Source organism: Phoenix dactylifera, chromosome 11, assembly GCF_051530095.1.
Source record: "Phoenix dactylifera cultivar Ajwa chromosome 11, Ajwa_hap1_PhDact_Kaust_v1.1, whole genome shotgun sequence".
Lineage (NCBI taxonomy): Eukaryota > Viridiplantae > Streptophyta > Magnoliopsida > Arecales > Arecaceae > Phoenix > Phoenix dactylifera.
Window position 1 is genome coordinate 22576376 of NC_143200.1, and position 27454 is coordinate 22603829.

Here is a 27454-nt window from a genome sequence, read left to right on the forward strand (position 1 = left end):
TAATGCTGTAAAATTGCCAAGAACATCACCTTGATATTTTTCCAATATAAGCTAAAATACGAGACATATCATATGTAAGGACTCATATAGGCATGTATTTAGACCCACATCAGTTATTTGCTGGATAGAGCTTGAATACTTATATAAAATTAAGAAACTCAAATAATATCTTTGGATTAGTAGATAAGGTCTTGAATTATTGCAAATGATATTATAGTAGACCCGGTCCATAATTTAAATGGACTAGAAGACGCTTGCTAAAATAGGAGAGCATGTGAGGACCGTGGACGTGTGTTTAGTCTTACATTAGTTATTCACTGCCTGGTCGTGATGTTTGTTATTGGATTTGAATAGATTTGAATCTTTAGCTTAGCAAGGATGCCAAGAGAAAGTATGTGAGGATCCATGCGAGCGTATGTTTAATCCTACATTAGTTATTAGCTGGATAGATTTTGGGTACTTATATAGGATCAACGAACTCAAGTACTATTTTTCGGTTTGTCTTTTTTTGATGACGCCCTGAGTTGTGACATCATAAAAGTACTAGAGTTAATTGGAGATAGACTAAAAGCACCCGAGCTACATTTGAAATTATTACAAAAAAGTAAAAAAAAGACTTGTGGGTTCATAAAAGAAGGCGCGTGAATAGGCGACACGGGCAACTTCCTTTTTCCAATCCATAGAGTTTAGAGTGTATGTATATATGTGTGTGTTACAGTGTGTGTATATGAGCACTCTAGGCAACTTCCTTTTTCCAATCCATAGAGTTTAGAGTGTATGTATATATGTGTTTGGGGGAGCTTTTGGAGGGCCAAAAAGCACTTTTTGGCCCTCCAAACGTGCTTTTATATAAAAAATAGTGTTTTGTAAAATATTCGGAAAGCTGTTTCAGCTTTTACGGAAAGCTGAAAACAGCTTTTGGGAAGAAGCTCCAATTTGAAGCTTTTCGAAAATGTTATTTTCAGCTTTGTCAGGAAGATATTTTTTTGACCAAAATACCCCTATTTAAATCACATTTTTTTTCCCCAAAACCCTCATCCCGCCTCTTCCTCTCTCACCCATCCTCTCCCTCCCCCTCTCTATCTTCTTCTTCCTCTCAACGTCGCCGCCTCTGTTTCTTCTTCTTCTTCTTCTTCTTGTTCTTTTTATTTTTTTGGGAGCTCGTGGTTGCCCACGGTGGCAGCCACCATGCCGGCTACCACCCATGGCCGGCGACCAGGGCCGGCACGAGCCTTAGGCGACCGAGGAAGACCCCCGGGAGGTGAAGAGAGAGAGAGAGAGAGGGAGGGAGGGAAGGAAGTTTCTTGGGTCTGACCAAAAGGAAGCAAAGGCCCCATGTAAAATGGGAATAGGAGCTGGCAACAAGTCTTCCCCCTTGATGGAAGGGAGGTGGAGAGTTTCCTGGCCTGCAGAGGGGAAATTTAGGATCCCTTCTCTTGTTTGGTTTTGGTCTTGGTTTTCCTTTCCTCACATTACTCCTGATCCAGCTGGGCCATGAGGAAGAAAGGGGGATTGGAAATGGACTTCTTGGAGGGTGGAGATTCTTTTAATTTTCTCCTCTCGGTTTCTTCTCCCCTCTTGGGTGGTAGAGAGAGAAGGAGGGAGGGGGTTGAATGGCTGCTGTGCTGTGATGTTGCGGTTGCTGCTTGGGTACTCACTTGAAGGGGAGATGGTGGGATGCGACTTTTATTAATTAGATGGAGTCAATTTTTTATAATGCCCCGACTTTCTCTCAGAGGTTTCTTTCTGGACAAATTCTTTTCTTTACCTTGACCATGAAGTGCCATGGGATGACCTTTTCCTATTATGCTCTTGCTTGACATGATAAACAATATTGCCAAGCATTATCTCAGTTATTTAATGAGTTTCATGGTAATTACTTTTCTTTACTTTTATTCAAAAATAATATCATTTTTTTAAATATTTTATACTTATTAAAAAAATTATTATTAAAAAAAAGATCTCATTCATTGGATTCGCCTTAGGCCCCCAAATGTATTGGGCCGCCCCTGCCGGCGACCTCTCTATATTTCAATGGAATAAAATAATAAATAAATAAATAAATAAATAAAATAAAAAGAAAAATAATGAGTAAGTGGCAAATAATCTGATCTAAATAAATAAATAAAAATAAATATTAGTAATTAGTTAACCAATTTTATCACCTAGTTAGAAAATTTGTTAAAGAGATAAATGATCATTAGAAGGATGAAAAATTAATTTACACTAATAATTATAATATTTTATAATATTTATTATTATATTATTCTATAAATATAGTATTATATTACATTATATCATAATACATTGATATTTTATGTTAAATAATTTAATATTATATTAAATTATTATTCTATAATACATAATATTATAATACTATATTATAATAATATTATATTACATTACATTAATATTATACTATATCATATATTTATATATTAATACATATCATATTTTATTATACTTTGTTGTATAATACTGGTAATGTCTTTTATGGTCATTTTGTCACACAAAAGTACTTTCTCAGTTTGTTTAACCAAACACATGTTAAAATGCCACAGCACTTTAGAAATGTAGTTACGAAATAGCAAACAACTTTTTATAAACGCTCTGCTTCAGACAACTCTACTTCCAACAGCTCTACTACTAACAGCTCCTCCAAACAGGGCCGAAGTCATCCAGCATATAGCTTTAATTGTCTCTTTAAAAATATGTTTAGTCTGAATGGCTGTACCTATATGTATCATAGCCCAAACATTTTCAAGGAGGGGTGGTACCCAAACCCTTCTCATGAGCCGAGCTTGCAACTTGCAAAAACGTTTCGCAGCCCAACCCCTAAGATCCAAATAAATCGCTCTCCATTAATTAAGCACCGCTTTATTAAAAACTTTTCGTAATAAAAAAACTAAATACACCCACATTTAATTCAACCAAATGTATAGCCTCTCACAAACTGGTGGGCCCTAGACCTCACGACAATTGGAGGGCGGGAATTTGTGTGTCGGAGTAGAAAGTGCGATTAGTTCATAATTCTCACTCGGAGGAGCATCTCCCTCCCACCGCCGTGGCCCCCGCCTCTCCTTGGCACTCAGCACCACGACCCTTCGGCTTCGTATCGCTCCGACGACTTCAAGAAATCGAACCTCCCCCCGCCCCCCGCCCAAGCCGTAAACCCTTTCTGCGCTCAAGCCCTAACTCCCCTCCTCCACCTCCTCCCGAAAACGCCTAAGCGTGGAGGGAGAAAACCTCGTGCCCTCGCGCCCCGGCTCGATCAAGATTTGATCTTTTTGCCTTATTCTGGAGGCGTCTGAGGAGCTGGGGTTGGTTTGGTTTCTTTTGTCTTCCATTGCTGCGTTAGGTTTGGTTTCTGTGATTGGATCGCGGCTGATTGATTCGGACGATGGACAATCGGGATTCGTCGGGGTCTCCGGCGGCGGTGGCGGGCAAGGACGGGTCCGCGATGGACGACGGGCTTTTTTTGGTTACGTCGGGGCTGGCCAAGGAGGCTGCCGTTCTTTTTCAGAGCCGGCGCTACACTGAGTGTATCGATGTGCTGAAGAAGGTGTTGCAGAAGAAGGAAGATGATCCGAAGGTTTGAACTTTGTTCTTATCTTTTATTTTTTGCCCTTCTATTGTTGAAGAAGACGAGAAAAGTCCTGCTATGCGGTTCAAATTTCCTTCTTTAAGGTCTTGGATCTTATAACGAATTTTTGCCTTAGAGTTTATCAAATCTTTAAGGTCTTCTTTAAGGTCATGGTCTTCTTAGAGTTTATGGAATCCCTTCGTTTGGATGTTCTTCATCAATTTCATTGAAAAAAGTCCAAACTCGTTAACTTTACTTTACACAATCGTCCTGCTGGTTTTTATTGACGTCGCCTTCCACCTTTCTTGATTGGGGAAGAAAGATATACATTCTGCATTGATGTTTGGACTAATAGTTCATCATCATAGTCATTTTCTCGTTAGTCTCAGGTTCATAGCCATCGATGGTGTGGCAGGCTTTATTGATTGGGTTGCTTTATAACTTTTAATGATTTGCCAGACAAAAATGTTAGGGGATGAAAACCCTGATATATGCTGAGATGTTCGGAAAGATGAAACCTATATTTGTTCTAAATATATAATTATCGGACTGAATTTTGTCTTCTTGCTGAAAGTTATAGTGGAGAAGTAAAAAAAAGAAGACTAGATTGAGTTGACTGATATCAGAAGTCTATAGGAGATCTACAAGAGATCTTGTTTTTGATTAATTTCACCTGTTCTCGAGATTAGGACACTGAATGTTTTGCCAATTACAAAGTTGAATGATGAGATGAGGGAGGATCATTGTTTATTACTTTTTCATTATTTTGATGATGTTTGTGGTTTAGTTTGTTTAGATTGTTGCAGAATTTGAGTAAGCTTAAATTGCTCAGTAAACTATATTATGGATTCTTCTTATGAAGTCGATATTAATTTGTATCAGCGCAACTTGATTCCTTCATTCTTTTCTAGATGAACACTCTTCATCTTTTTGATAGATCCAGGTACACCTTTGGTTTCTTTGCCCTTGTGATAGATATATGCACACTTCTTTGATGCTTTCTATATTTTAGAATGTCTGCTACTTAATTTCCTTAAGTTGACTGCTCATGGTCATATCCAATAATAGGAGTGCATTCAAGATCTGTTCTTTGACTAGATTGATTTGCTCTGTATGGTCCTGCCCTCATGTGTTACTTCATCTAAATAACTTTGCAATGTTTGTTGTTGACCATGCATGACTATTTCCACTTCTTTCTTACTTTGTTTTATGGCCTAATTTCTCTTCAGGGAACATCTATATCAAATGTAGAATCCCCCCATCCTTGACAATTTAACTGAAACACTTATCATAGGAATGTTTTTCAAAAACACAATTTTGAGAATCATGTAGTACCAGTCACAAAATAACACAATATGACCTGCCATGTTGCTAGGATCTAATATTAGCATGCATCAGCTAGAAAACATACACAATCATATGCATGGATACTTGCTGACATTTTGCTCAGAAAGCTCAACATTTTTCTGACATAGACTATTCGAAAATATCAAGTACTCCATGTTCTTGCGATTGCTTTATTTCTGTATAACATCATAACAATAAGTTCAGAACTTCAAATATCAATCAAGTATCAGAATAGCATTAATTAGGGAATCTTATATGCATAAAGCTAAGGTCTGCCATACCGCCCGATAAAAGGAAGTTAGAGAGCTATTTCGATACATAGGTATACCGTACCGTACCATACCAAATTGTTAACTTTACACTATACTGTACTAGGAGAAAACCGGTATGAAACATATCTTTAAGTTGGTACAAGCCCCGTACTAAGGCGTACTCCCTTGTATCAAGGCGTACAAGGGAGTATTGTCTTGTTTCGAGGCATACCGAGGTGCATACCGGTCCGTACCCAGACGTACCGAGATAAAAATTGAAAAAAAATAGTTAGAGAGCAATTTCGACACATAGGTATATCGTACCATGGTAAATCGATAAGGTACTGAGATTGCGGACCTTACATAAAGCAATTGAGATTCAAAAAGTTTTGGGATGATTAGTTATGGACTACAATCTGTTAGCCCCTACTTGCTTCCCCCCTTCCTTCTAGGTTAAAAAAAAGCATGTCGAACAAGAGTGAATCCATCCCTTATAAATAGGTTGGTTATTAATTTGAAACCAACTATTTGGTCAGAAGAAACTATGTCTGTCAGACTGCCCATGCACATTAAGTCATTGCAATTCTTCAAAAGTTTGCTTGAGCTAATATGCAGATCATGCAATGCTAGCAGTATTGTTATGGTGAAATGTAATGAACAATAGTAAAAAAGAAAAAGAGCCATTATGATAATGATAATGATAAACACTTCAGCTTAAGGTGCCTAGGTGTTCACTGCCTAGTTGGCCTTTGGGTGAATAAGATCATTGCTCATAACCTAAGGGTAGTTTGGTAATTTTGGCTGTAGTTTATATTGAAAGGATGAATTATAAATTCTTCTATTTCCAATTATATTCATGAATCTGGATAGTCTGTGATGATATAACATAAGCAACATGAGCTTGATAGAGCATACATTAAAATGAAATGCCTATGTATGCATTCTCTTCTTTAGGAAATGCACTCTTCAAATAACTGTTTAGAGGGAGAAAGTAGGGAGGTCAAACTAAAGATGGGAGTTGCTTTGTTGAATTTTTCATTGATTGATGAACATACAACCATTCTTCAATTATCACTCTTATCAAAATAAATCATGTGTGTGTCTCTCAAATGCCCCTTTTCCTTGGATTCGTTGACTAAGTAGGATGTGGAGAAGATGAGAGCTTGAGAAAGACTAGAGATAGAGCAGATGAGAGGTAGGGATAGGAGAGAGGGATCATAGGAGAGAGGGAGGTGCAGCTAGCTCTCTCTCTCTCTCTCTCTCTTTTCTCTTTCTTTTTCTCTTCGTTAGTGCCTTTAAGGTGTCATTTGCTTGTCTGTTTGGCAATCCCACTTCGTCTTTTATGGTAGTTAGGTCATTGTCTGGGCCCTGAGGCTTTTATTTTTCCCATTTCTTTTAAAGAAAAATGTGAGGAGATTTAGAGAGAGGAAAGGGAAAGTAAAAGAAAACTCATTTAGACTTTATGAAAGTATATGACGGTCTTGTTGTAGGAAATTATTGGGCATTAGGGAAGAGCAACAGTTTTGGTTATGGTAGGGTAATTTTATGGTAGAGTAATACACTATGAGGTCATCATTGAGAATATTAAGAACTTTTATGGGAGTACTTACAAGCATGAGAGCTGCACACGTGAGATGGGTAGCTTTACAATTATGTTGATGGCCATTAAGTGATGGTTATAAACCCTTATATCTTCACACTTATTATTGGATCAACTGATGCCTTCATTGAAGTTGAGAGCCCATGATATGATGATTTTTTTTATATATAGTCATTAAGAGTAGCAGTTGTTTAGAATTCTCACTTTTTTGTTGATTCTAGATCAAGAAATATATCATACAGGGATTAGTTATGCTGTTAATCTTTTATAGTGTGTGTGAGAGAGAAAGGGAGAGGTAAATATTCAGCCATGTGAGCCAACAATGAGTATCTTTTATCTATCTTAAGGCTTGAAGATAGCAAATATATTGTTCCTACAGAGTGGAGTTGAAAGTATTGGATCTTATCAGTCAAAAGTTCAGAATATTTAGCTTCTAATCTTCAAAACGAGGAGTGAGGATTAAAGTAGGAACTTGATGTAGATAAGTTTACTACAATGCATACATGTTATCTCTTCCTTGTTCTGAAATGACACCGAGTAAAACGGGTATGTAAATGTGTCAGTACTTTAATTTAGAGACCCTCCTTCTAAGCTTCTTATTCGCATATCATGGATCAGACCCAGTCTGACAAGTTATCTTTAGATTTGTTTCCAAACATGATAATCTACAAGACTTATTCAAAACTGCAGTGCAACTTTTCTGATAGCAGCAGACATACTTCAAGTATTACATGTTATTTTTTCCTTTGTTGTGTTGCACAAGCATGGCAATTTTCAAGATAGCCTTTTGGATCTTGACATTCCTCATCTCTTTATGCATGCATTACTTCAATTCTCAAATTGTTAGATAGCAACCAAGATCAACTTACCTCCTCTGTTGGGTCAATATTCTTTCCTAATAAAACCCTTGCATCCCAAATTCCTGTGTGCAGAATGAATTCTTGCATGGTGCTATTTTGTTATGTGCTGTTATTCCATCTGGGAAATCTTTATGGCATATTCTAAGTAAATTACTTGTAGTGAAATGGACCTATCAAAAGCACACAAAAAAAAATCATGGAGGTTATATTTTATTGTCATTTCCTGAGTCGACCTGCTGTTTATTTTTCAGGTTTTTCATAACATAGCTGTTGCAGAGTACTGTCATGATGGTTGTCCTGATCCAAAGAAGCTGCTTGATGGGTTTGATAGGGTTAAGTTAAGGTGGACATGCCAATCTATTATGCATGTTTTGCTTGTGGCTTCTGTGACTGTTCCTATAAGATAATCTTGTGTTTAGAATATGAAGATCAGAAATCTTGTTAGACTAGATAATTTGATTCTCTGCCTATTGTTATTGAGATCACTGTAATAATTCCATATAAGGTGACCTTATGTCACTGAGACCTTGTGTTATAATTTATTCTGGGATGGTTGTGGGCTTTGTTGCATATAGAATCTTTATTTAGAATTGATACTTGCTATTTAACTAAGCTATTCCCCAAACCTTTTAATAATCATCTAATCCAATTCTCATTTGATTTTAACTGTTTGGCTGCAAATCTAATGCATACACTTATTTTTATGTATCCAATGGTATCTGGTAGTTTTTCTATTATTTTAATTTGTCTGTTAATAAATTTTGACAAGCTTGTTACATTGTTTTGACTAGTTGAACAAGAACTGGTCCTCCAGTTGTCAACGTCCAGTGTTTAATATAACTGCTGCAAACATCTCTTTCAGTTATTTACAAGTTGCTGATGCAATCCAGCCCGGAAACATGGGCCATACATAAGATGCTGAATAGTGTGGGAGTCCAGATTGACGGATTTATGTGCTGATTGGCATGGCATGGCGTGAATGCATTGTGCCTATGCCTTATCGATATGTGACATTGGCATAGTATGGGTTTTGTGCCACTAGTTTTTGAACTGCCATGCCATGTGCCAAAGTAGGGCTATACTGGCTGCGCATCAGTTCTTGGCATGCTGCCATGCCTTGTGTTGAGGACTGGCATGGCTTAGCATGGCCTAGTACATACTGTAGTAGTGCCAAGGCAGCACGCTGTTGACACATAATACTTAAATCCTCGATTTGAATGCCTGTCATTTGTGCATAATTCCCCTCCTTTTTGTAAGGATCTTCATAGTTTTGGGTGGTTAATGCACCTGATTTTTGCAAGAAAATATGCATAGATTAGCTAACTTATGTTCTTGAGGTGTAGCATTTTCAATGTGATCATTCAGAAGATTAGACAATGAAGGCATTTGCTTTCTTTTTTTATTTTCCAAACTCTTATTCTTTTTAACTTTTTGTTTTCTATCATTATATGTGATGCCATCTTCCCCGACCCTCCAAGATGCTGCCTCGATGTTCTGTAGTTTCATGCTCCATCCTAAGCCAGAATTTCAGTTGGGCCAGAACAATGTAAACTGAAATTCTGGCTTTTATAAGCACCTGTAGAGAATTTCTTAAGATGATTATTTTACATTGTTCTGTCAGATTTGCTTTGCATATTTGTATTTGTTTCTGCATCTTTGGCCAAAAGTTTATTTCCCAGCGCCATAACTTGGGAATGTGGATCAACTTTTGACCCCAACGCACCCAAGTGCCTCACCATTCACCAATGCTCTCACGGCCATATGCCTAAACTGTCAATTTTCAGCACTCACTACTTACACTGAATTTCTTTCTCTTAACAATCATCATCATGACATGTCACTTGCAGAAGCATTTTTACCTTCTGGATTTTAAGAGCAAGTTCAGCCTGTGGCTCACTGGCTTTGAGATATGCTCAGCTTTAATATACTGAAAATACTAATTTCTTTAGATTGTTCTATATATAAGTATGCTTTTGCAAGTGCAGCAGAAGTTACAAAAAGTTATATTTGTAGATAAATTCTTGTCATCTTTGTCATGAAATATTGATGCTGCTTTTGCACTTTTGTATATATTATTAATAGTTTGGGGGATCTGCATATAATTTGTATTAATGTAAGTCTCTTCAGTTTGTTGATGTTTGGAGTTTTGGAATAGCTTTACCTTAATTTATTTATTTATTTTTATGTTTCGATCTGCTGGTCTCTTTAAATTTGATGGCTTTGTGGATAGTTTGTAGTAATTGCATTAACATGCTATTTTTTAAATTGCTTTTATTTGACCTTTTGTACCATTTTTTGATGGTTGTTATCGTCTTGTTACGTATTGGACTGAAAATGTGCGCATTTTGCACCAATTTGTTGATGCTGATATAGAAGAAAAGTGAAGCCTTAGCTCGTAAATCTGGAGAACAGATGGAAGCTGCTAGCTGCCTTGGAAGCGATGATATGTTGGGATCTAGAGGGTGTACCACCACCCTACATCAGTTTTCTGCTGCCAATGCTGGCAGCATTGCTTTTATAGATGAATTCGACACTTCTATTGTCACATTCAACACTGTATGTTATCTATATGCCATTTTTGTTTCTTTCTTTGTTTATTTTTAAAGCTTGTGCTTGGAGGGAACTGATATTGTTATTGGTATTAACAGCTTTCTTACTCAATTTGGTGTATAAGCAGGCAGTTATCCTCTATCATCTGCATGATTATGCAAATGCATTATCAGTTGTAGAGCCGTTATATCAAAATTTAGAACCCATAGATGAGGTGATAGCTGATCCAATAATTACTCATTGATTATGCAAGCCTAAGCTCTGTTGCTTTCTTTTCTTATATGCTTTTTGCACTTCTGCAGACAACAGCTCTTCATGTGTGCCTTCTCGTACTGGATATTGCATTATCTTCCCAAGATACATCAAAAGCTGCAGTGAGTTCACATGCCAAAAGTTTTATGCTTTCTTACCTGCTTCAGAGCTAATGTGCTGCCCATAATGATATATAGTATGCTAGCATTGCATCGTAAAATAATGCTAAAAATTTACTGATTGAACTCATTATCATCAACCTTCTTCATGTATTGTCTCTTATAAATTTTACTTCGCCATTTGTTGTTATTTTAGTCCAACTATCCATGATAAATTCAACTTCATATTTCTTTGAGCTTCCATTGAAATATTTTTGGTGTTTCCCATTGTTCTGAATTTGAACTTGAAGCTATTAGTGTACCTGATGCAGAACAACATGTGAGTTGAAGCTTTAATACGGTAATTGATGTAGAATTGTATGGGAGACCAGGATCATAAAGTTTGAAGGGCAGAATAGCAAGTGCTATAATGTATAGTTGCTAAAACATCTGTAGTCATACCTGAATCTTGTATAAAACTGGACTATAAAAAAACTTTTTGTTCTTCATTTTCATCTAGAAAACTAGGTGATGGGTAATCAAATCTTAATGTGGGTAATGTGATTCTGGGAAGTGATTGAGTGTGAAACATCAAGTAAAGGTTTTGGTTTAATGGAAGTTCACCCCTGGCTAGGGATAAAATATGGAGTTTTAGAAGAAGAAAAGCATTTTTTGGAAGGTGTACTAGAGATTATATGGTTTCCAAATTAATTTGAAAAGGTCAAAGCAACGTATATGAGGAAAAAGATGAAGGGAAAAAATGTGAAGTAGAACTGCAAATGGACTAGGCCTTGCGAGATACAACCTGAATCCTTACACAATAAGACCTGATTGGATCCAACCCACATTAGACTATATGTTAGTTTATGGAACAATATTCACCCAAACAGCAGCCAAAGAGCCTACTGAAACATATAACTGTGATCAAATTGTATCATGGCATGGTATGCGTATGTACTGGCTACCCAACATTATCACTTCACTATCTTCCCCAAAACTATAATTGAGAATGGACAAAAATTAAAATGGAAATATCTATGACTAATAGTATATTGTTAGAAACAAGGCATATAGAATGTAATAATTCTCTTTTGGTTTCATTGAATAAGGATGAAGAACTATTTGACAGTGTCTTAAATGAAGATGATGTGCACAAGTAAACATGTATGTCCGGAGAGCTATGAAACCTAGAAGATATAATTGTTACTATAAATTGGTTTGTTGGCTGTTATGAGGCACAACATTGGCATAAAATATGCTTATATCTCGTATTAAAATAAGAGCAATGCTATAATAGCAAATGCATGCGAAGACCACCTTTGTGAAATAGGTTTAGCGGCCCAAAAGTTCTACTGTAGAGGGCTCACCATTTTGGCATGTGGCTATTGACCCCCAAACCTCAATTGTCTAGGTACTAACTCTGCTTCTTAAGGGTTATGTTGGGGATTTTTTTTTGTTCTTGTGCCATTATTCTTAAAATGGTGAATGAAGAGAAGTTTCAAATCTGGAGTGTTGTGCGATCATAAAAAAGCAAGGCATATTGGTGCGTTTAATATGGAAATATGAGACCTGCTTTACCATATAGATTGGAACTTTGGGTGGTGAAGATGCTCACTTAAGATGATTTTTGCAGGATGACAATGTTGAGGGGAATGTGATAAAATGTAAAAAGGGGTAACAATAAACATCAAATAGATCTAAGGATTATTATCAATGGAGTAGGGCTAGCAATGGATAGGGTGCGATTGGGTTGGGTCTGGGCCAGATTGAGACATAGGTACTAGAGAAAATCTGTCAACTTGAACCTGATCTGTTTATTTAAACCGAACACGACCTATTTATTAAGCAACTAACCCAAGCTGACATGTGTAAGCTGTTCAATAAGCAGGTTGGCTTGAGTTAGGTCTATGATAATAGGATTAATGGGTTAAGCAACTCTTAAAAAAGTTTAAACTGTTTGTGAATGCATCGGATTGTACTTATGCCAACCTGATTCAATTATTAAATGATTGGAATACATTAGACAAGCTAGGACTCTAAACTTGAACCTGACCCATTTAATAAATGGGTTAAGTTAGGTCAACCTGTTTATGACCTGAACTCGTTTATGCCAATTCTGAACGCGTTTATCTTGGCTCAGTTGTGGGCCGGGTCATAAATTGCCACCTCCGCAATCAAGGATAAATATATAAGAACTGGTTCGAAATTGTTCAAAGATATGTAATTTAGGTCATGAACAATGAAGATAGTAAGTATTGCAATTGTAAATCACCCATACATGTTAATGTATCAGACATAAGGCGATCATGATGCCACATATTTAAAAGATCATCTCCTTTTGGATTAAGATGCATCATGTGGAATGCTGATGATAAGACGACTAATTTCATCTGAACAAGAAGGGTGTGCACATAATGATTCAACTATGTACACAAGAAAAGATTTGTTCTGTGCACTTAGAGGTCATATAGAGCCTAAGGATAGTTTTTTTTAATACTATTTTATTGTACCTTTTGCTTATATTTTGGTCATCTTTTTAATGTAATTGATCCTGATATTTGTCTAGGATAGAATTAGTTAGAGTCTATTTGCTAATTTGTGTTGGATTAAGACACCCTTAAATTCATAACAATTTTTTGAGAGTTCTAGGTTGCTGTATACAAGTTCTTGTCTTCTTTATTCTTTCCTTTCTTGTTGACCTTGTTTTGGGCTGTAATAATTGAAGTTTTATGAAACATTAAGAGTTTTCCCTCTGACATTTAGTGAAGGGCTGTTTTCAGGCGTGCGCTACCTAGTCTCTCACATGAATTTCCTTAAGACTGTCAATGTTGGTACTTATAATTTCAGATCCAAACCTGAAACTAGTTTGACTGCAACTCACAGCAAAAGAGCTTTCAATGATTGTGAAAACATAAGAAGAAAGAGAGGAAGCTCAGGAAAGTGGGGAGAAGAGAAAATTATGGATTTTTTCAATAGAAAGAGGAGAAAAAATGAACCATGATGCTCCAGAGAAGATAATTTCAATCCATTCAGTCATCAGAATGTATTGTTCATACACCACCTGCGAGTCAATAAAGAGAAAAACCATAACTTTTTCTTTTTAAATATCCGAAACTAACCATCAATAAGTGATGGTTGTTGTTCATGTTATTGTAGAATGAACAGTACTCTACAATATCAGTGGCTGATGTGACACTTTAAGCACTTCAAAATTGCGAGGAAATATGTAGGAAAGATAACAGTGGCCAAACATTCTCCTTTGACAAATGCTTTGATGTTTGCTGCTGTGTTCAATTTTGCAATATGCTGGAATTTTATTTTGTTCGTTGCCTTGATATTTTATTTCCTGATTTATAGGATGTAATTCAATATCTGGAAAAATCCTTCAGTGTTAGCTCTTTGTCAAACCAAAGTGATAATGGAAGATTGCAGCAACAACCTTTGAACCAATTTAAAGCTTCTGGAACAAGTAACATTGCTGCACCAGATGCTTCTAGTTTGGATTCAAGTGCCTGTGCAAATGCCACCGAGAACCCTCTGGTGGGAAATTTATCTGATGAGGCATTAGAGTATTAAACTTTGTACTCAACATTGGGTGGTGGAATGCAGAACTTGGGTAAGCCAACCACAAATGATCACTCAAAAACGTCAGCTGATTGGGCTGCTACTGCCACTGATTTAAAACTAAAAATGCATCTTTACATGGTCCGACTTCTGCTTCTTACTAGGAACCTGAAGACTGCAAAGCGTGAGCTTAAGCTTGCTATGAACATGGTACGTGGTAGAGATTCATCTACAGAGCTCCTCCTGAAGTCTCAGTTAGAGTATGCTCGTGGTAACCATCACAAGGCTATAAAACTATTTGATACAATTAGTAACAGAACAGAACCAGTAATGCTCAGTATGTATAACAACAATATTGGGTGCATACTTCACCAGAAAGGTCCCACCACACATCAAACTGGTTCTTTAACGAGGCACTGAGACACAGCTTGTTGCTCCGATCAGAGAAGCCTCTGAAGCTTGCTGCTTTTTCACAGGACAGATTTTGTCTCATTGTTTACAACTGTGGGCTTCAGCATTTAGTATGTGGAAAGCCATTGGCCGCAGCTCGCTTTTTTCGTCAAGTCATTCCAGTCTTTGGCAACCGACCACTTTTCTGGCTTCGTTTTGCTGAATGCTGTCTGCTAGCATCAGAGAAGGGGTTGCTAGGTGGTTCTTCAAGTGGCGAAGAGATTAAAGTTCATGTTGCTGATTTAGTATGTGGAAAGCCATTGGCTGCAACTAGTTGTCAACAATGTGAACTCGAGATCTACTTATTCAGATTTTACAACAGGAGATGCTGTGACCAGTGGTGATGATCAGATCTTGATCTCACTTCCATTTGCTCGGCGGTGTCTTCTCAATGCTCAGCTTTTATTGGATACTTTGGATCGGAAAATGACAAAACTTGATGCCACAGACTTTGCATTGGAAGCGACCGATCCTAACCAGAAGCTGAGCAGTGACTCGAAAGCATCAAATTCAACATCAGCGTCTACAACAGTCGGTGCAAGTTGTGATCCTCAAGAAACAAATGGTGGTACAGGTGCAAATACTACCTTACAGATTTTAGTTGCTGGATATGAGGTCATGGGCAGAAAAGAGAACCACAGAATAAGGCAAGCTGTTTTAGGCGACCTAGCGTACGTGGCATTGTGCTTAGAAGATCCCTTGAAAGCATTGGTTGCTGCGAGGTCCCTTCAGCAGCTGCCAGATTGTTCCAAAATTTCTCTCTTTCTTAGCTATGTATATGCTGCTGAATCGCTCTGTCGCCTGAACCAACCTATAGAAGCTGCAGAGCAGTTGTCAGTCTTTGTCACAGATGGAAAAAACGTGAGTTGCCATACACTAATGAAGACACACAGAAATGGAGTGATGAGAAAGGTGCTGATTGTGGGGAGTTGAATGGTTCTGCAACCGCCAAAACAGCTGTGGAAGGGACCAAAACAACCATGGAAGAGTCTCAAGATATGGGTTTCCTGAAGCCGGAAAAGGATCGTGGGGTACTTTATGTAAACCTTGCGGCCATGTCTGCGATGCAAGGGGATCTTGAGCAGGCCAACCACTTCGTAAAGCAAGGTCTCTCTTCTCTGCCCAACAATCCAAGAGTATTGCTTGCAGCAGCATATGTGGATCTTCTACAAGGGAAAGCACAAGAGGCTCTCATGAAGTTGAGAAAGTGTAGGAGGATAAGATTCCTCTCTACTAATGTGACAATTAGCAGCTGAGATTAACATTCACCGTCTCAATACCGGACTCCATACTGGTGCCATACTAGCATAGCATTGGTACGGTATGGAATTTTTTTTTTTGAAGTACTGAATGTCGGTATGTACCGAACCGATATGATATGATATGCTATGTACCGTTCGGTTCGGGCCGGTATGGCATACCTTGGCTAAGATGGTTAATGCTTTACTTGATAAGTTCCTTGATCCTTATCTCAAAGAGTTATCAGCTACAAAATTCTAGAGTTGTACCATACTAAGGACAGACCTTATAATAAGCCTTTTTCCCATATGTAAAGGCTTGGTGGCGTCGCATATCTTTTTGGTCTGCCGACCAATCACCTTTGTGTGCAGTTAGATTGAAAGAAAAAAGAGTCGAGCACAATTGATAAGAAAATTCATTCATTTAGGAAAGCAAATGCAAAGCCTTATTAAAGCATTCTCAGCTCTCTTGGCCTTTTCTTTGGGATGTACTTTGGGTCCTGACATGTGGACGGTGGAAAAGTAAAGGGCTTGTGATCCTTAAGCGTCAAGTATGCTGTCATTTTGTCCATTCTTCTTTTGGTACGCCTTTAGCTTCATCCATGGTTATCAGAACTGAAGACTTTGTTTTTAAGCCTAATTTGTTGATTTGGCTTCGACACTGAATGAGCTGTAAAGGAAAATATTTGTCTTCCTGGTGCCTTAGGTTTCTCTGTATATATTGTCCGGCCAATATTGTCACATTGAAATAGGCGACTGTGACTTCCAAGTATTCTGTTCAGCATCCAGAACAAAGACTTTATTTGGGTAGCCTGGATTTTGATCATGCAAATTATTAACCAGGAAAGGACCAATTGCTGTCGATGATTAATTATGATGGCAACTATTCTCTGCAACATCATTCAGGGGATTATACGCGATGCTTCTCAGTCTCTCCACCTTTTATGAGTCATAACAGATTTACCTCCTGGCTGTCGAATGCGAGTAATAGGCCATTTGGTGCGACACACGTATTGCTCAGTTTTCCATATACATATTATTAGTTCGCCATGTGGTCAACGATAACCATGAGCTTTGGGTATGCAATGTTTTTAACAGGAAGCTGTATGACCACCGGCTCCGTTTGGTAGGGCTGTTGGCAATAGAATTTTTAGAAGTAGAGATTTTATAGAAAATTATTTACTATTTGGTAACTGCATTTTTAAATTATTGTGAGACTTTAGTATGTATTTGGTAAACAAACTGAAGAAGGACCTTTTAGTATAACAAAATGATTATAAATAACATTGCATAATATTATACAATAGAGCATAATAAAATATAATATATCAATGTATTATGATATAATATTATACTATATTATATTTATAGTATAATTTAATAATAAAAATATAAATTATTATTATTATTATTATATTAATGTTATTATTTTTTGTAATTATTATATTTTTTATGGGTATTTTGGTAAAAAAATATACTTTAAAACATTTTTTTAATTTTTTTATCAAACACGAGGGCCAGAAAGTACCCTTCAAAAGCTCTAGCAAATGGAGTCTAAATAACATGTACTTTTTTCATAAAATCATGTACGGTTTTTTTGCAAATCGCCCCCTATGTCATGGTTTTATTACATATTAAACCTTCGGTTACCGGTATTTGCAAATCGGGCCACCAAAAATGATAATAGTTCGCATGATAACCCTTGTTCTAAAATTTACTAAGATAAAATATTGGATTGCCGCTGTCGAGGGAAACTATTACAATTTCAGGACAAAAATACCCTCATCCTCTTTTATAAAATGGCTAGTCAAATATTACCGTACATTCAAATCTCACCGTACAATCCTTGAACCCGTTGGGGTTGCCACCAACTCCCGTTAGAACACCGTTCGATGGATGTGCTGCGGACGATCGTCGTCCGTCAGATTGGGCGCGTGCCATACATCGCTGCTCCCTCGCCGGCTTCTTAGCTCCTCTCCATCGCACTCTTTTAAGCCCATACATCCATCATGACACGTGTCATCCATCCCGCTGCTGTTCGATTACAAACTTCATCGCCTGACAGGGATGAGGGTGCAATTTGTCGGCGAGCACCATCGAATCGGTTGGCGACGTAGCGAAATCGCACACGGAAATGAGACAGCCCCAGGTTTTTGCCATCCTATTCCAATCTTCGCACCTTACGCCAAGATTAAAAAATTATCTAAATAAAGTATTCTTTGCCTTTTTTCTGGTAACAAACAATTTTTTCTCGATAGGGTTACGATCACAAGGTAGCGCACATGACGCATCCTGGCGTCCAGAATTTGTCGAAGCGATAAGGGAGCTTAGCGCCAGCCGTCGTCGGAATCCAACGATAACTTCGGTCTGAGAACATGCGTTTTTTGTCACACGGGCGGCCGCGCGAATCCAAGCATCCCGTCGATCACGTCAGAGAAAAATAATTAAGAAAACGGGGGCCAGGGTTCACGGATCCTCGTTAGTCCCAGCACCCCAGACGTGACGCGAAAGGGGCCAGAGACCATTCACGGACTTGTCATAAAACTCTCTCCAGTCCCCAAAAGCCAAGCTGTCACCCCACCCACCCCCTCTCGATCTCCCTGGCTGATCCATTTCTGACACCGGGAGTATGCTACGTATACGTACATGCATGCAAATACGAAGGCTTGTTGTGTACGTACTCGGGCAAGTGGGCTGTCTTTAGAAAGCCAACTTGGGTTCGTAGCCTAGCTATAATCGATTATAAGCCCAAAAAGGTTCGGGCAATGTGGTTCATCAGTTTTGTTATTTAATAAAGTTACGTAATACATGTGGAGGTTGTGAAGGAGGGTTAAAGTTAAACACATTTAGAATTACATGTGGCTGGCTCCTAGAACTAGGCAATCAAACTATACATTCAGCATGCTTCTTTGAGTTGAATTTTTTACATTAAGAGAGGACTCGTGGTCCTCTCACGTTATTAAGAAAGGTGGTCACTAATTGTTCAGCGTTAAGGTACTGATATTAATTGAAAACAACATTTGCTAGGATCCAAAAGGCAGAAGTATAATTCATGCTTGTATGGAAAGAGTCTTAGCGCTGATATTAATTGAAAACAACATTTGCTAGAATCCAAAAGGCAGAAGTATAATTCATGCTTGTATGGAAAGAGTCCAAGACTAACCCGCCCCAACTCTTTCCTTTTTGGGGTAGGTGAGCTACAAATGAATCACTTCTGTTTATCAACAGCTTGGGTTTTGGTTGGTAACATTTTACATCTAGTTCCTCTAGTTAGGAAATTAACAAGTGGAGCTCAATTAAAAGAAGCCAAAGTTATACACCTTGAGCTTGCAAACATAAATAGAAGACTAGAAGAATTAGATCAATTTGATAAAAGCTTGTTCAATGAACAAGCAGTCAAGCCTGAAAATTTATTAAGCTTGACTCGACCGTACCTCAGCCTAAGCTTGAATACGCTTCTATACGACAATCCAAATATAATATGAACTCGGCTTGGTTGGATTCGCTACAACCCAACTTTTGTGTCTTGTTTATAATTTTTGTGTAAATACATTCATAACGATAAGCGTGCAAAAATATTCAAAAGTTACTGAAGTAAAAGTCAATAAAATAATTTTTTTATGCCACTAAAGCTACAACACAATTTGTCTTATTATTTGTTTCTCTATAAATATAGGTTGCCTTAAAAAAAATGTATGGCAGCAATTAATTGCGAGCAATTTGTGCCTTTTTCTATTGCTACGTTTATCTTGGGGTTCCCTCTGGCATACTTTGTTAGATTCTCCTATTTTGTTCACACTACTTCTCATTCGTGGCAACAGTGAGCTCAGAATAATTTTTTATGCTAATAAAAGAGGACGAAAAGTACAATGAAGACCATGAAGGCAGAGATCAAAGAGTCTTTGGCACCTCGCTCGAGGACTTTTTTAGTGTCTTCTGTGTCAAATTAGAAGAGCAATGACTCTGAAACCTAAAAAGGTTCTTCAATCGTAGATCAGCAAACCTCATATCATTCACATGGTTCCACTTAATTGATCAAAATGTGTGACTATCAGGCCATATATAAAAACTTATTATAGCCAGCTAGCTGTTTCTTTATTTCAGGTTCGCCTTTCGTAGGTATATGCATGCTGACTTCTCAACCAAACTTCCAGCAAAGTTCAGTTCAATTGTGGTAAGCGAACGGCTATATGACTTGAAGGAAGATTTATCTCCCTTATGATTAAATAACCAATGGCTTTAAATATGTGTTAATGTTTATTTGCATTAATTTTTAGTTTATTTTTTTCCAAAACATATATCGATCATATGCTTTATAGGACTAATCCATCACAAATAACATTAGATCGATTCATTACTAAAAAGTACTTCTTTAGAATTGTGTTCTATAGGTTCTGACTTCCATTAGCCTAAACCATTCTTCTGGTAGCATCACAAGATGGTCATAAGAATATGTAACTCCCAAAGTAAAAAAGAGAAAGAAAACCTTCATTTCATTTCTCCCAGTCTAATATCCATATCTTCACAATTATAGAAGAGAAGATATAGCAGTTGCCTTTCTACCTTTGTCAGCTTTTAGGGTTTCCTAGCACCTTTTACTTTTAGGGTTTTCCCTTCCCCCTCCATCACCACTCCTATATAAATATCCCCAATCTCCACACTCCCCACACCCTTTTTTCTCTCTATATATACAGACTATATAGGGAGGCAGTATTAGCCAGGGAGAGAGTCCTAATAACCATGAACTCCTCCAAGCTCTCAGCCCTCCTCCTCATCCTCATGCTCCATATTTCCTCCCTCACTCCCATCCTTGCCTGCGGCTACTGCCCGAACCCCCCCACCACTAAACCCAGGCCCCCCAAAGCAAAGCCCCCGAAAGCAAAGCCCCCCACCATTAAGCCCAGGCCCCCCAAAGCAAAGCCCCCCCATAGACCCATCACCCACCCCCCCATCATCGGCAAACCGCCCGTCATAGCCCCCCCGGTCATCGGCAAACCGCCCATCACTGTTCCGCCGGTCATTGGCTATCCACCCATCACCGTCCCTCCGGTGGTCGGGCCTCCCGCCACTACTCCCCCGGGGACAGGAAACACACCATGCCCTCCTCCACCACCTCGGGCACCGGCGACGTGCCCGGTGGACACACTTAAGCTTGGCGCGTGTGTCGACCTGCTCGGTGGGCTGGTGCACATTGGCATCGGCGACCCGGTCGTCAATAAGTGCTGCCCGCTGCTCGAAGGCCTCGTGGAGATCGAGGCTGCTGTGTGCTTGTGCACCACCATTAGGCTCAAGCTGCTCAACATCAACCTCTACCTCCCACTTGCACTCCAGCTCCTCCTCACCTGTGGCAAGACTCCTCCTCCTGGCTTCACTTGCACCATTTAAACTGGGAGTTAAGGTTCTTGTTCATCAACCCGTTCTATGATCTCTCTCTCTCTCTCTCTCTCTCTCTCTCTCTCCCCCTCCAGTGGGGTAGCAATTATGTGCTTCTGAATTGCATTACGGTTTTGTTTTTATCAGTAACTAAACTAAAATGATGGTCCTGGATGCAGGTGCCCAGTGGCTTACGTACGCGTAGAAGAGATTTGCTTGACTGATAGGTGATGCGACATAAAAGGATGCCTAAGTCACTGATGCCATGCTCTCCTTCTATTTTTATGAACACCAGTGTGTCGTGGTGCAATTTATCGAGATGTTCTGCCTCATTGTTTTCCTCTTGAAAGCAAATGTATTTTGACTGTTGGAATGGATGTCCTTCCTTCCTTCCACTTCTTTCATTCTTGGGTGGTGGTGTCTGCAGAACAAATGAATCGATGCTTGATTTCAAGCTGGAACGGAGCTCCTAACCAAGAATTTATTCAAAGAAAAGAAGTATCAAAAACACATCTAATTAAATATAAAAAAACATGAAGTCAGCATATATATATATATATATATATATATATAAGCAGAGAGAGCGCTTGAGATCACATGATGATGCTCTTTCTACCACTGTTTTTTTTTATCATGCTAAAAGAAAGAAGTACAGCTTGCATTATGAGACAATAGCCTTGAATCATGCAGATGGTTTCCATGGTGGGTGGAGCAGAATCCAGCAATCCGACAAATCATGTCAGCAGGAGGACAGCATTCAAGGGGTCCTTTGATGCCATTTTGTCCTAATGGCACCTATCTGCATCATGAGACGATCGATTTAAACTGGTTCTCTAAGAGATTTGTGTCAATAGCCAGTCTTACTGGACTTCTTCACGCATTATGATGGATTTTTTTTAAATGGCTCACTTTACCCTTTCTATCCAAACTAGCATTACTCTCATACCTCAATATATTTGCCGAGTGACTCAATTTCTTTACCTGCAAATTAATTTACCTCTCCAACCCCATCTATCCCCACGGTAGATGCTGATATATGTTGCAAGGAGGATTAGTATGCTGGCTTATTGAAAAGTAAAAGATGCCAAAGAGGAGCTTGCTCGTACTTGATGCTGTACTAATATCCTCGAGATTCAGCGGGAACATGGACTCTTCCACTGGTTCGCTCCTTAGATTGGGCAACATTATTGATAAAGCCAACCTGTGCAGCATGATGGGTTGCGGAAAAATCTTTTTTTTTTTTGGCCTCCTTCACTGCCCAGCAACGTCACCATGTTGCTCACCTCTAATTTCACATGCATCTGTACGTCTTTTTTATTTTCCTTTTTTTTTTTTTTTGAAATGAACTTAGACCGGTGTACTTGAAAAAAAATCATATCCTTTATCTCCACTCTACTCATTGACAAGGTGATCATCCTACCATGATCATAAAATGGCTATAGAGAAGATTTTTTTTTTTTATATATATAAAAGGAAGGCTAGAGTACTCACATTAAATGGTCTTTTAATTTTTCAAACTTTTCGATTTGCTCCTATGGAACTAAGGCCGGAAGGATTGAAGAAGTCAGACATTGCCAAGCTGCCTTTCATTCCTAAGGTCGATATGTTGTGGTATGACACAAGTATATCAAATTGTGTTAGAGTTAATGTCCTCTTCGAATTGGGGGGCAATATTGGTGTTCAATTTTTATTGTAACTAAGAGGGGGAGTATTCTTTCTGTGCATTTTGTAATGTCATTTGGAGTGCAGCTGTGACTCGTGATTTTTTTGTGAATTTTTCTCTTTAGTCATCATGCCTTGTGAATACGAATGGAACAACTGATGAACAGGTGGGCCTGATATGAATCCCTGACTACCATGCTTTCTGATCTCGAAATCATAAATCCAAGAAGAATTTTCTTTATAATTCCAAAGTCCAAAGCGAGACAACATTCTTGCAATGTCTGGCCTTAATTTGGGCTAGCTTACAATTTGTTGAGCTTTCATAATTTTGAGTAAATTACAAGAACTCTCCTCAGATTTTTGTTTATCATGTTTACACTCAATAATTTATAAAACATATACTTACTTCCGTCAAATTAATGATGTTAGTGAAATTGTTTACCTCGTATAAAAAGTCGAAATTACTCTTTAATAGGAAGAAGGGCACACATGTTTTCTTATATTCTTAGGTGATTGTTATATTACTTAAAATTACTTTAGTCATTTTTAAATTTTTTTGTGACATAGTATTTGGCTCCCATTTAATGTTAATGATTTGACTAAAATTCTATTAAAGTGTTGGGTAAAAATAAACCTCAAGAAAGTAAGCATAGATTTTTCAAACTATATGACGTGGGTGTAATTTATCCCTAATCTCAAAAGGATTTTGTAATTTACTCAATAATCTTTAATTTGTGACTTGCTGAATATCAAGTCACTTTTTGGCTAATATAACTTTTTATTTTTCTGTCGACAAGCTGAATCGAAGTAAATTGAACATTACTAAAGTTTGCCATGTGCAATGTATATGATGAAAAATGTGTGACATTTTGAATGTAGCCCCATGCACGACTTAAACATTTGCACTTATTAATAAAATATCTATTTATCAAGATAGAGATGATGTTAATGCCCATCTCAAGCAAAATTTTGGTGCATCCATGTCTCCTTGATGGAAGGATGGAGGTGGTATCTTAGGCGCGAAAGAGAATTCACTTTTTTTCAGGCAAATTCATAGTTGAATCATCTATTGGTTGCTTTGAGACCTAAGCAAGTGGATGAATGGAGAATTTCTGGGCACTTTGAGATCCGTGTGGTAGGTGATCGAATAATAGCCAACATGAATCCTTGTTTAAGATACAATCCCTAGCCCCAGCAGAACTGCTTCCTCCGTCCATTCATTAGGCGTCCAGGCACCAAGTGATCTCATCAAGAACCACAGTAATCGAGGCTCAAGTTGATATAAGTAGGTTATTTTCCACCAATCGTCACCTCACACATTAGCCATCGAACAGCGAGTCACCATCCCGGTTAACTTTTCTGGTGCGATGTTTATGTACCCTCATCAATATGCGGCCATTCCGTTTCCCCCGTAATGCGTTATACCATTACCTTCTACTAAACTTTATTAACCGATGGCCACCAATCAAGCTGAAATTATCCGACTTCTACGGATCCGGTTCTCTCATTATAATTGGTCAATTTCAGTACATTAATGTAATCCGACGGAACATCCGAAAGTTCCTCAGCCTTCCTCCTAAAACCCCGAGCTCCCTCCCGTCCGACCTCCTCCTCCCGGCTTCCTTCTTCCCTTCTTCCTTCTTCCTTCTTCCTTCTTCCTTCTTCCCTATTCGAAGAAAAACCAAGGTCGAGATCGAGAGGAGGATGGTTGAGGGATGGCAATCCTCTACTCGCTGGTGGCTCGGGTATCGATGATGCTGGCGAAGTTCGGCGCGGCGGCGAATACTGGACAAGATGGATGCCGCCGGCGACGCCCAATCCTCCTACTCGCAGGAACTGTATTTCTTCCACGTGAAGCGCTCCGATGGGATCGCCGTCCTCTGCACGGCCGACGACTCTGCCGGCGGTGAGTTATCCCTCATTCCCCCTCGGGTTTGATCTTTTAAAGTTCAAAATGGGCAGGGATTAGATTGGGCCGTAGGAGTTACTTTGCGTATTTCTATATTTTTTTTTACTTTTCTGCTAGCAAGCGATCAGAAATTATGCATGAGTTCGTCTGTCATGTTCTCTTGAACTGGATAAATGCAACATTTTGTATTTTGATCCAGTGTTTATCATCAAAATTGATATTTTTTGTATTAGTTCGAATTTGAATTGCATAAGCGTAGAGAACATCAGATAAAAGTTGGGAAAATTTTCAGTGTAGTACTGTTTTTGGAATTTAGGCATGTTCTAATTTTGCCTTGCTTCTTACTTTGTTGACATGGTATTTAGCAATCTGGTATGACATTCAGACAGAAAATATGAGAATTTGATGGCATTACTTTTTACCTCTCAAGGATAAGTGCTAAATTGAGTATGTACAGTTTTTATGCAGCCTGTATGAGGAATGACAATTAGATATGTCCTCGTATTTGGAAATTCTCATTTTAGTTGTGCTATATTATGTTTAAATGGGAAGGAATAATTCTAGCAGTCTTTAATTATGCTTGCTATTAGCCCCATATGCAATGAAATTATGTTTTATTGTTTTATTTATGAAGAATTCCATTTGCCTTTCCTGAGGAATATTCATGGAAGATTTGTGAAGAGATATGGCCATGCTTGTTATACTGTTGTTGCTTATGCCATGAGCAATGAATTCTCAGGTGTCTTAAGCCAACAGATGGACTACTATTCAAGTGACCCTAATGCTGATAGACTAAACTGGGTCAAAGGTGAAATGAGTCAGCTTGTGGTCTCCATGTTCTTAGAAGTTTGATAGCTAAGCTCTTGCATGCTCATGCATATGTAAGTGAAATCAAATACAGCAAGACATGAATATGATTTATCAAATTTGTCCCAAATATTGGCATGACTGAGACCAGGCAACTTGTGTATTTCTCTAAAATAAGGTATAAATGCCAAGTACCAAGGTAATTAAACTGAATTAAACTACTGCAAACTAATATAGAAGAATTGGAAACCATTACTTGATGTATAAAGTACATGTCACTGTGTTGTCCTCTAGCAATGTTTGTCATATAGGACTTATTTTTCCCCTGTAAGTTAAAATATGCCTCCCATGTCATGCATCTTTTTTCCACCTGGGCTACATTACGTAACAAAACATTCCCATTTTCCTGTTGCTGCTTCCCCATTAATACTCTTTTTCCAAACAACTGATCAGAAGTGTTTACTCACTCCACATGATTTTCTCACTAGGATACAGGCTTTTTATGTTTTTCCTTCTTTTACAGATGTGTGATTAAGTATCAAAATATTGTGCTATATAACCAAACAAAGCATTCCAATTTTCCTGTTCTTCAATTTTTCTCCATGAGCATAAATTTTGTCAGATAAATAATCAGAAGTGTTTACTTGTTCAACATGGGCAGCAGGAAATTTTTTACTCCTTCATTTTTATTATACCGACCATTTAGGTGTCGACTGTCGACATGAGTGAGCTTGCACTGCTAGGGCACAAGTTCTATTTTTGTTTTATAGTGTTGAATTTGTCAGATTATATATGTGCTATGCTTCTAATTGAGGTACCTGTTTAAAAAAAAAGCAGCTCTCTGCACCAAACCAGTTCTCTTGCAGGCTTGATAGCATTTGATGATGATGTGTTCAAGCCAGACAAAATATGGTGAGAAATTTTCTTGAGTCCGTGGAGGCCAAGACAAGGTTCCTACAGAGCCTGGACTTGAACGTATCCAGACTGGGCGAGTTTGATTGGATTTTGCCATGTTTGATTGGTGTGACTAAAAGCCTAAGAGCCAAAATTTTGAGTGCAGGAACAAAAATTACCTGTGCAGCAATCCATCAAGTTGATTCCACATTGTACAATTTACTCCAAGAATTCATGTGATCAAATTCAAAACCTCTCATGGTCTGCTACATGACTTTAGAATCCGTCTTGTGTCTGCATTACTTTATTCTGTGGAATTGATGAATTGGATTCAGTGCAGTTGTTCCATCCTTTGTTTGTGTAATTCCCGAGAGAAGATAAGGACGAGCTATCCTCACACCTGCGTAGAAATATACTTCCGTGCTAAAAATAATTCCTACTCTTCTCCTTCTCCATGGAGTTGTCACGGACCTAACATCACATTTATCATAGTTTTCTTAATTAAAGTGATGTTTTAGTATCCTGTTGCTATTATTATAACGACCATTATAATAATAAATATTTTTGATATAAATTTTGAAATACTATTTTAAATAAGTTTTTTTTTTTGAACATCCTTCTAAATATTGGATTTTGTATGAATACCCTTCTAAAATTGATATTTATATGTGTACCTTCGTAAAACTTTGTTATTGTACAAATGCCCGTAATATAATGGTTGCTCTAACGGTATTAAGAAAAATCATATTTATATTAATTAAAAATAAAATAAAATTTTATAATTACGCTATTGTTTTTGTCTTCTTTTTTTTGCTACCAGGATCGCGATCTATCTACATGTCTACCCATTAAAAATATTTTAGTCATTTTAATTTGAAACTGTTAATTTTTTAACGTCATTAGATAGCATAGGTACGTACGCAAAAAAATAAAAATAAAAAAAGATAAAATCACAAAACAAGTGTTTCACGAGGGTATACATGCAAAATCAATTTTGGAAGAATATTCATGCAAAA

General features: G+C 38.0%; 1 protein-coding gene, 1 long non-coding RNA gene and 2 pseudogenes across 5 annotated transcripts; all 4 read left to right on the plus strand.

The window, feature by feature from the left end:
- The first annotated feature begins 3039 nt into the window (after positions 1-3039).
- On the plus strand, positions 3040-14899 carry LOC103706492 (uncharacterized; annotated as a pseudogene). Its single transcript, XR_016397805.1, has 6 exons — positions 3040-3592; positions 7893-7977; positions 10013-10197; positions 10319-10405; positions 10494-10565; positions 13899-14899. The product of XR_016397805.1 is annotated as an uncharacterized LOC103706492 (transcript).
- Positions 14813-16024, plus strand: LOC149751655 (uncharacterized; annotated as a pseudogene).
- Positions 16025-20457: 4433 nt separating this feature from the next.
- LOC103706539 (uncharacterized) lies at positions 20458-21561 on the plus strand. Of its 2 annotated transcripts, none has more exons than XM_088707283.2 (2): positions 20458-21185; positions 21346-21561. In XM_088707283.2, exon 1 carries the CDS (start codon positions 20534-20536, stop codon positions 21176-21178), a length of 645 nt encoding a protein of 214 aa, XP_088563409.1. In that variant the 5' UTR covers positions 20458-20533; the 3' UTR covers positions 21179-21185; positions 21346-21561. The 2 variants fall into 2 exon arrangements, with proteins under 2 accessions (XP_088563409.1, XP_088563408.1); XM_088707282.2 differs by having other exon boundaries at positions 20462-21191.
- Positions 21562-24296: 2735 nt separating this feature from the next.
- On the plus strand, positions 24297-26722 carry LOC120111336 (uncharacterized). 2 transcript variants are annotated; one of them, XR_015971351.2, is made up of 2 exons: positions 24297-24734; positions 25477-26722. It is a non-coding gene; the product is annotated as an uncharacterized LOC120111336 (long non-coding RNA). The 2 variants fall into 2 exon arrangements; XR_005512530.3 differs by having other exon boundaries at positions 26382-26722.
- The last annotated feature ends 732 nt before the right edge of the window (positions 26723-27454 follow it).

Excerpts from the sequence above, each read along its gene's own strand:
- LOC103706539 (XM_088707283.2), top strand. The coding sequence starts at position 20,534 with ATGAACTCCTCCAAGCTCTCAGCCCTCCTCCTCATCCTCATGCTCCAT.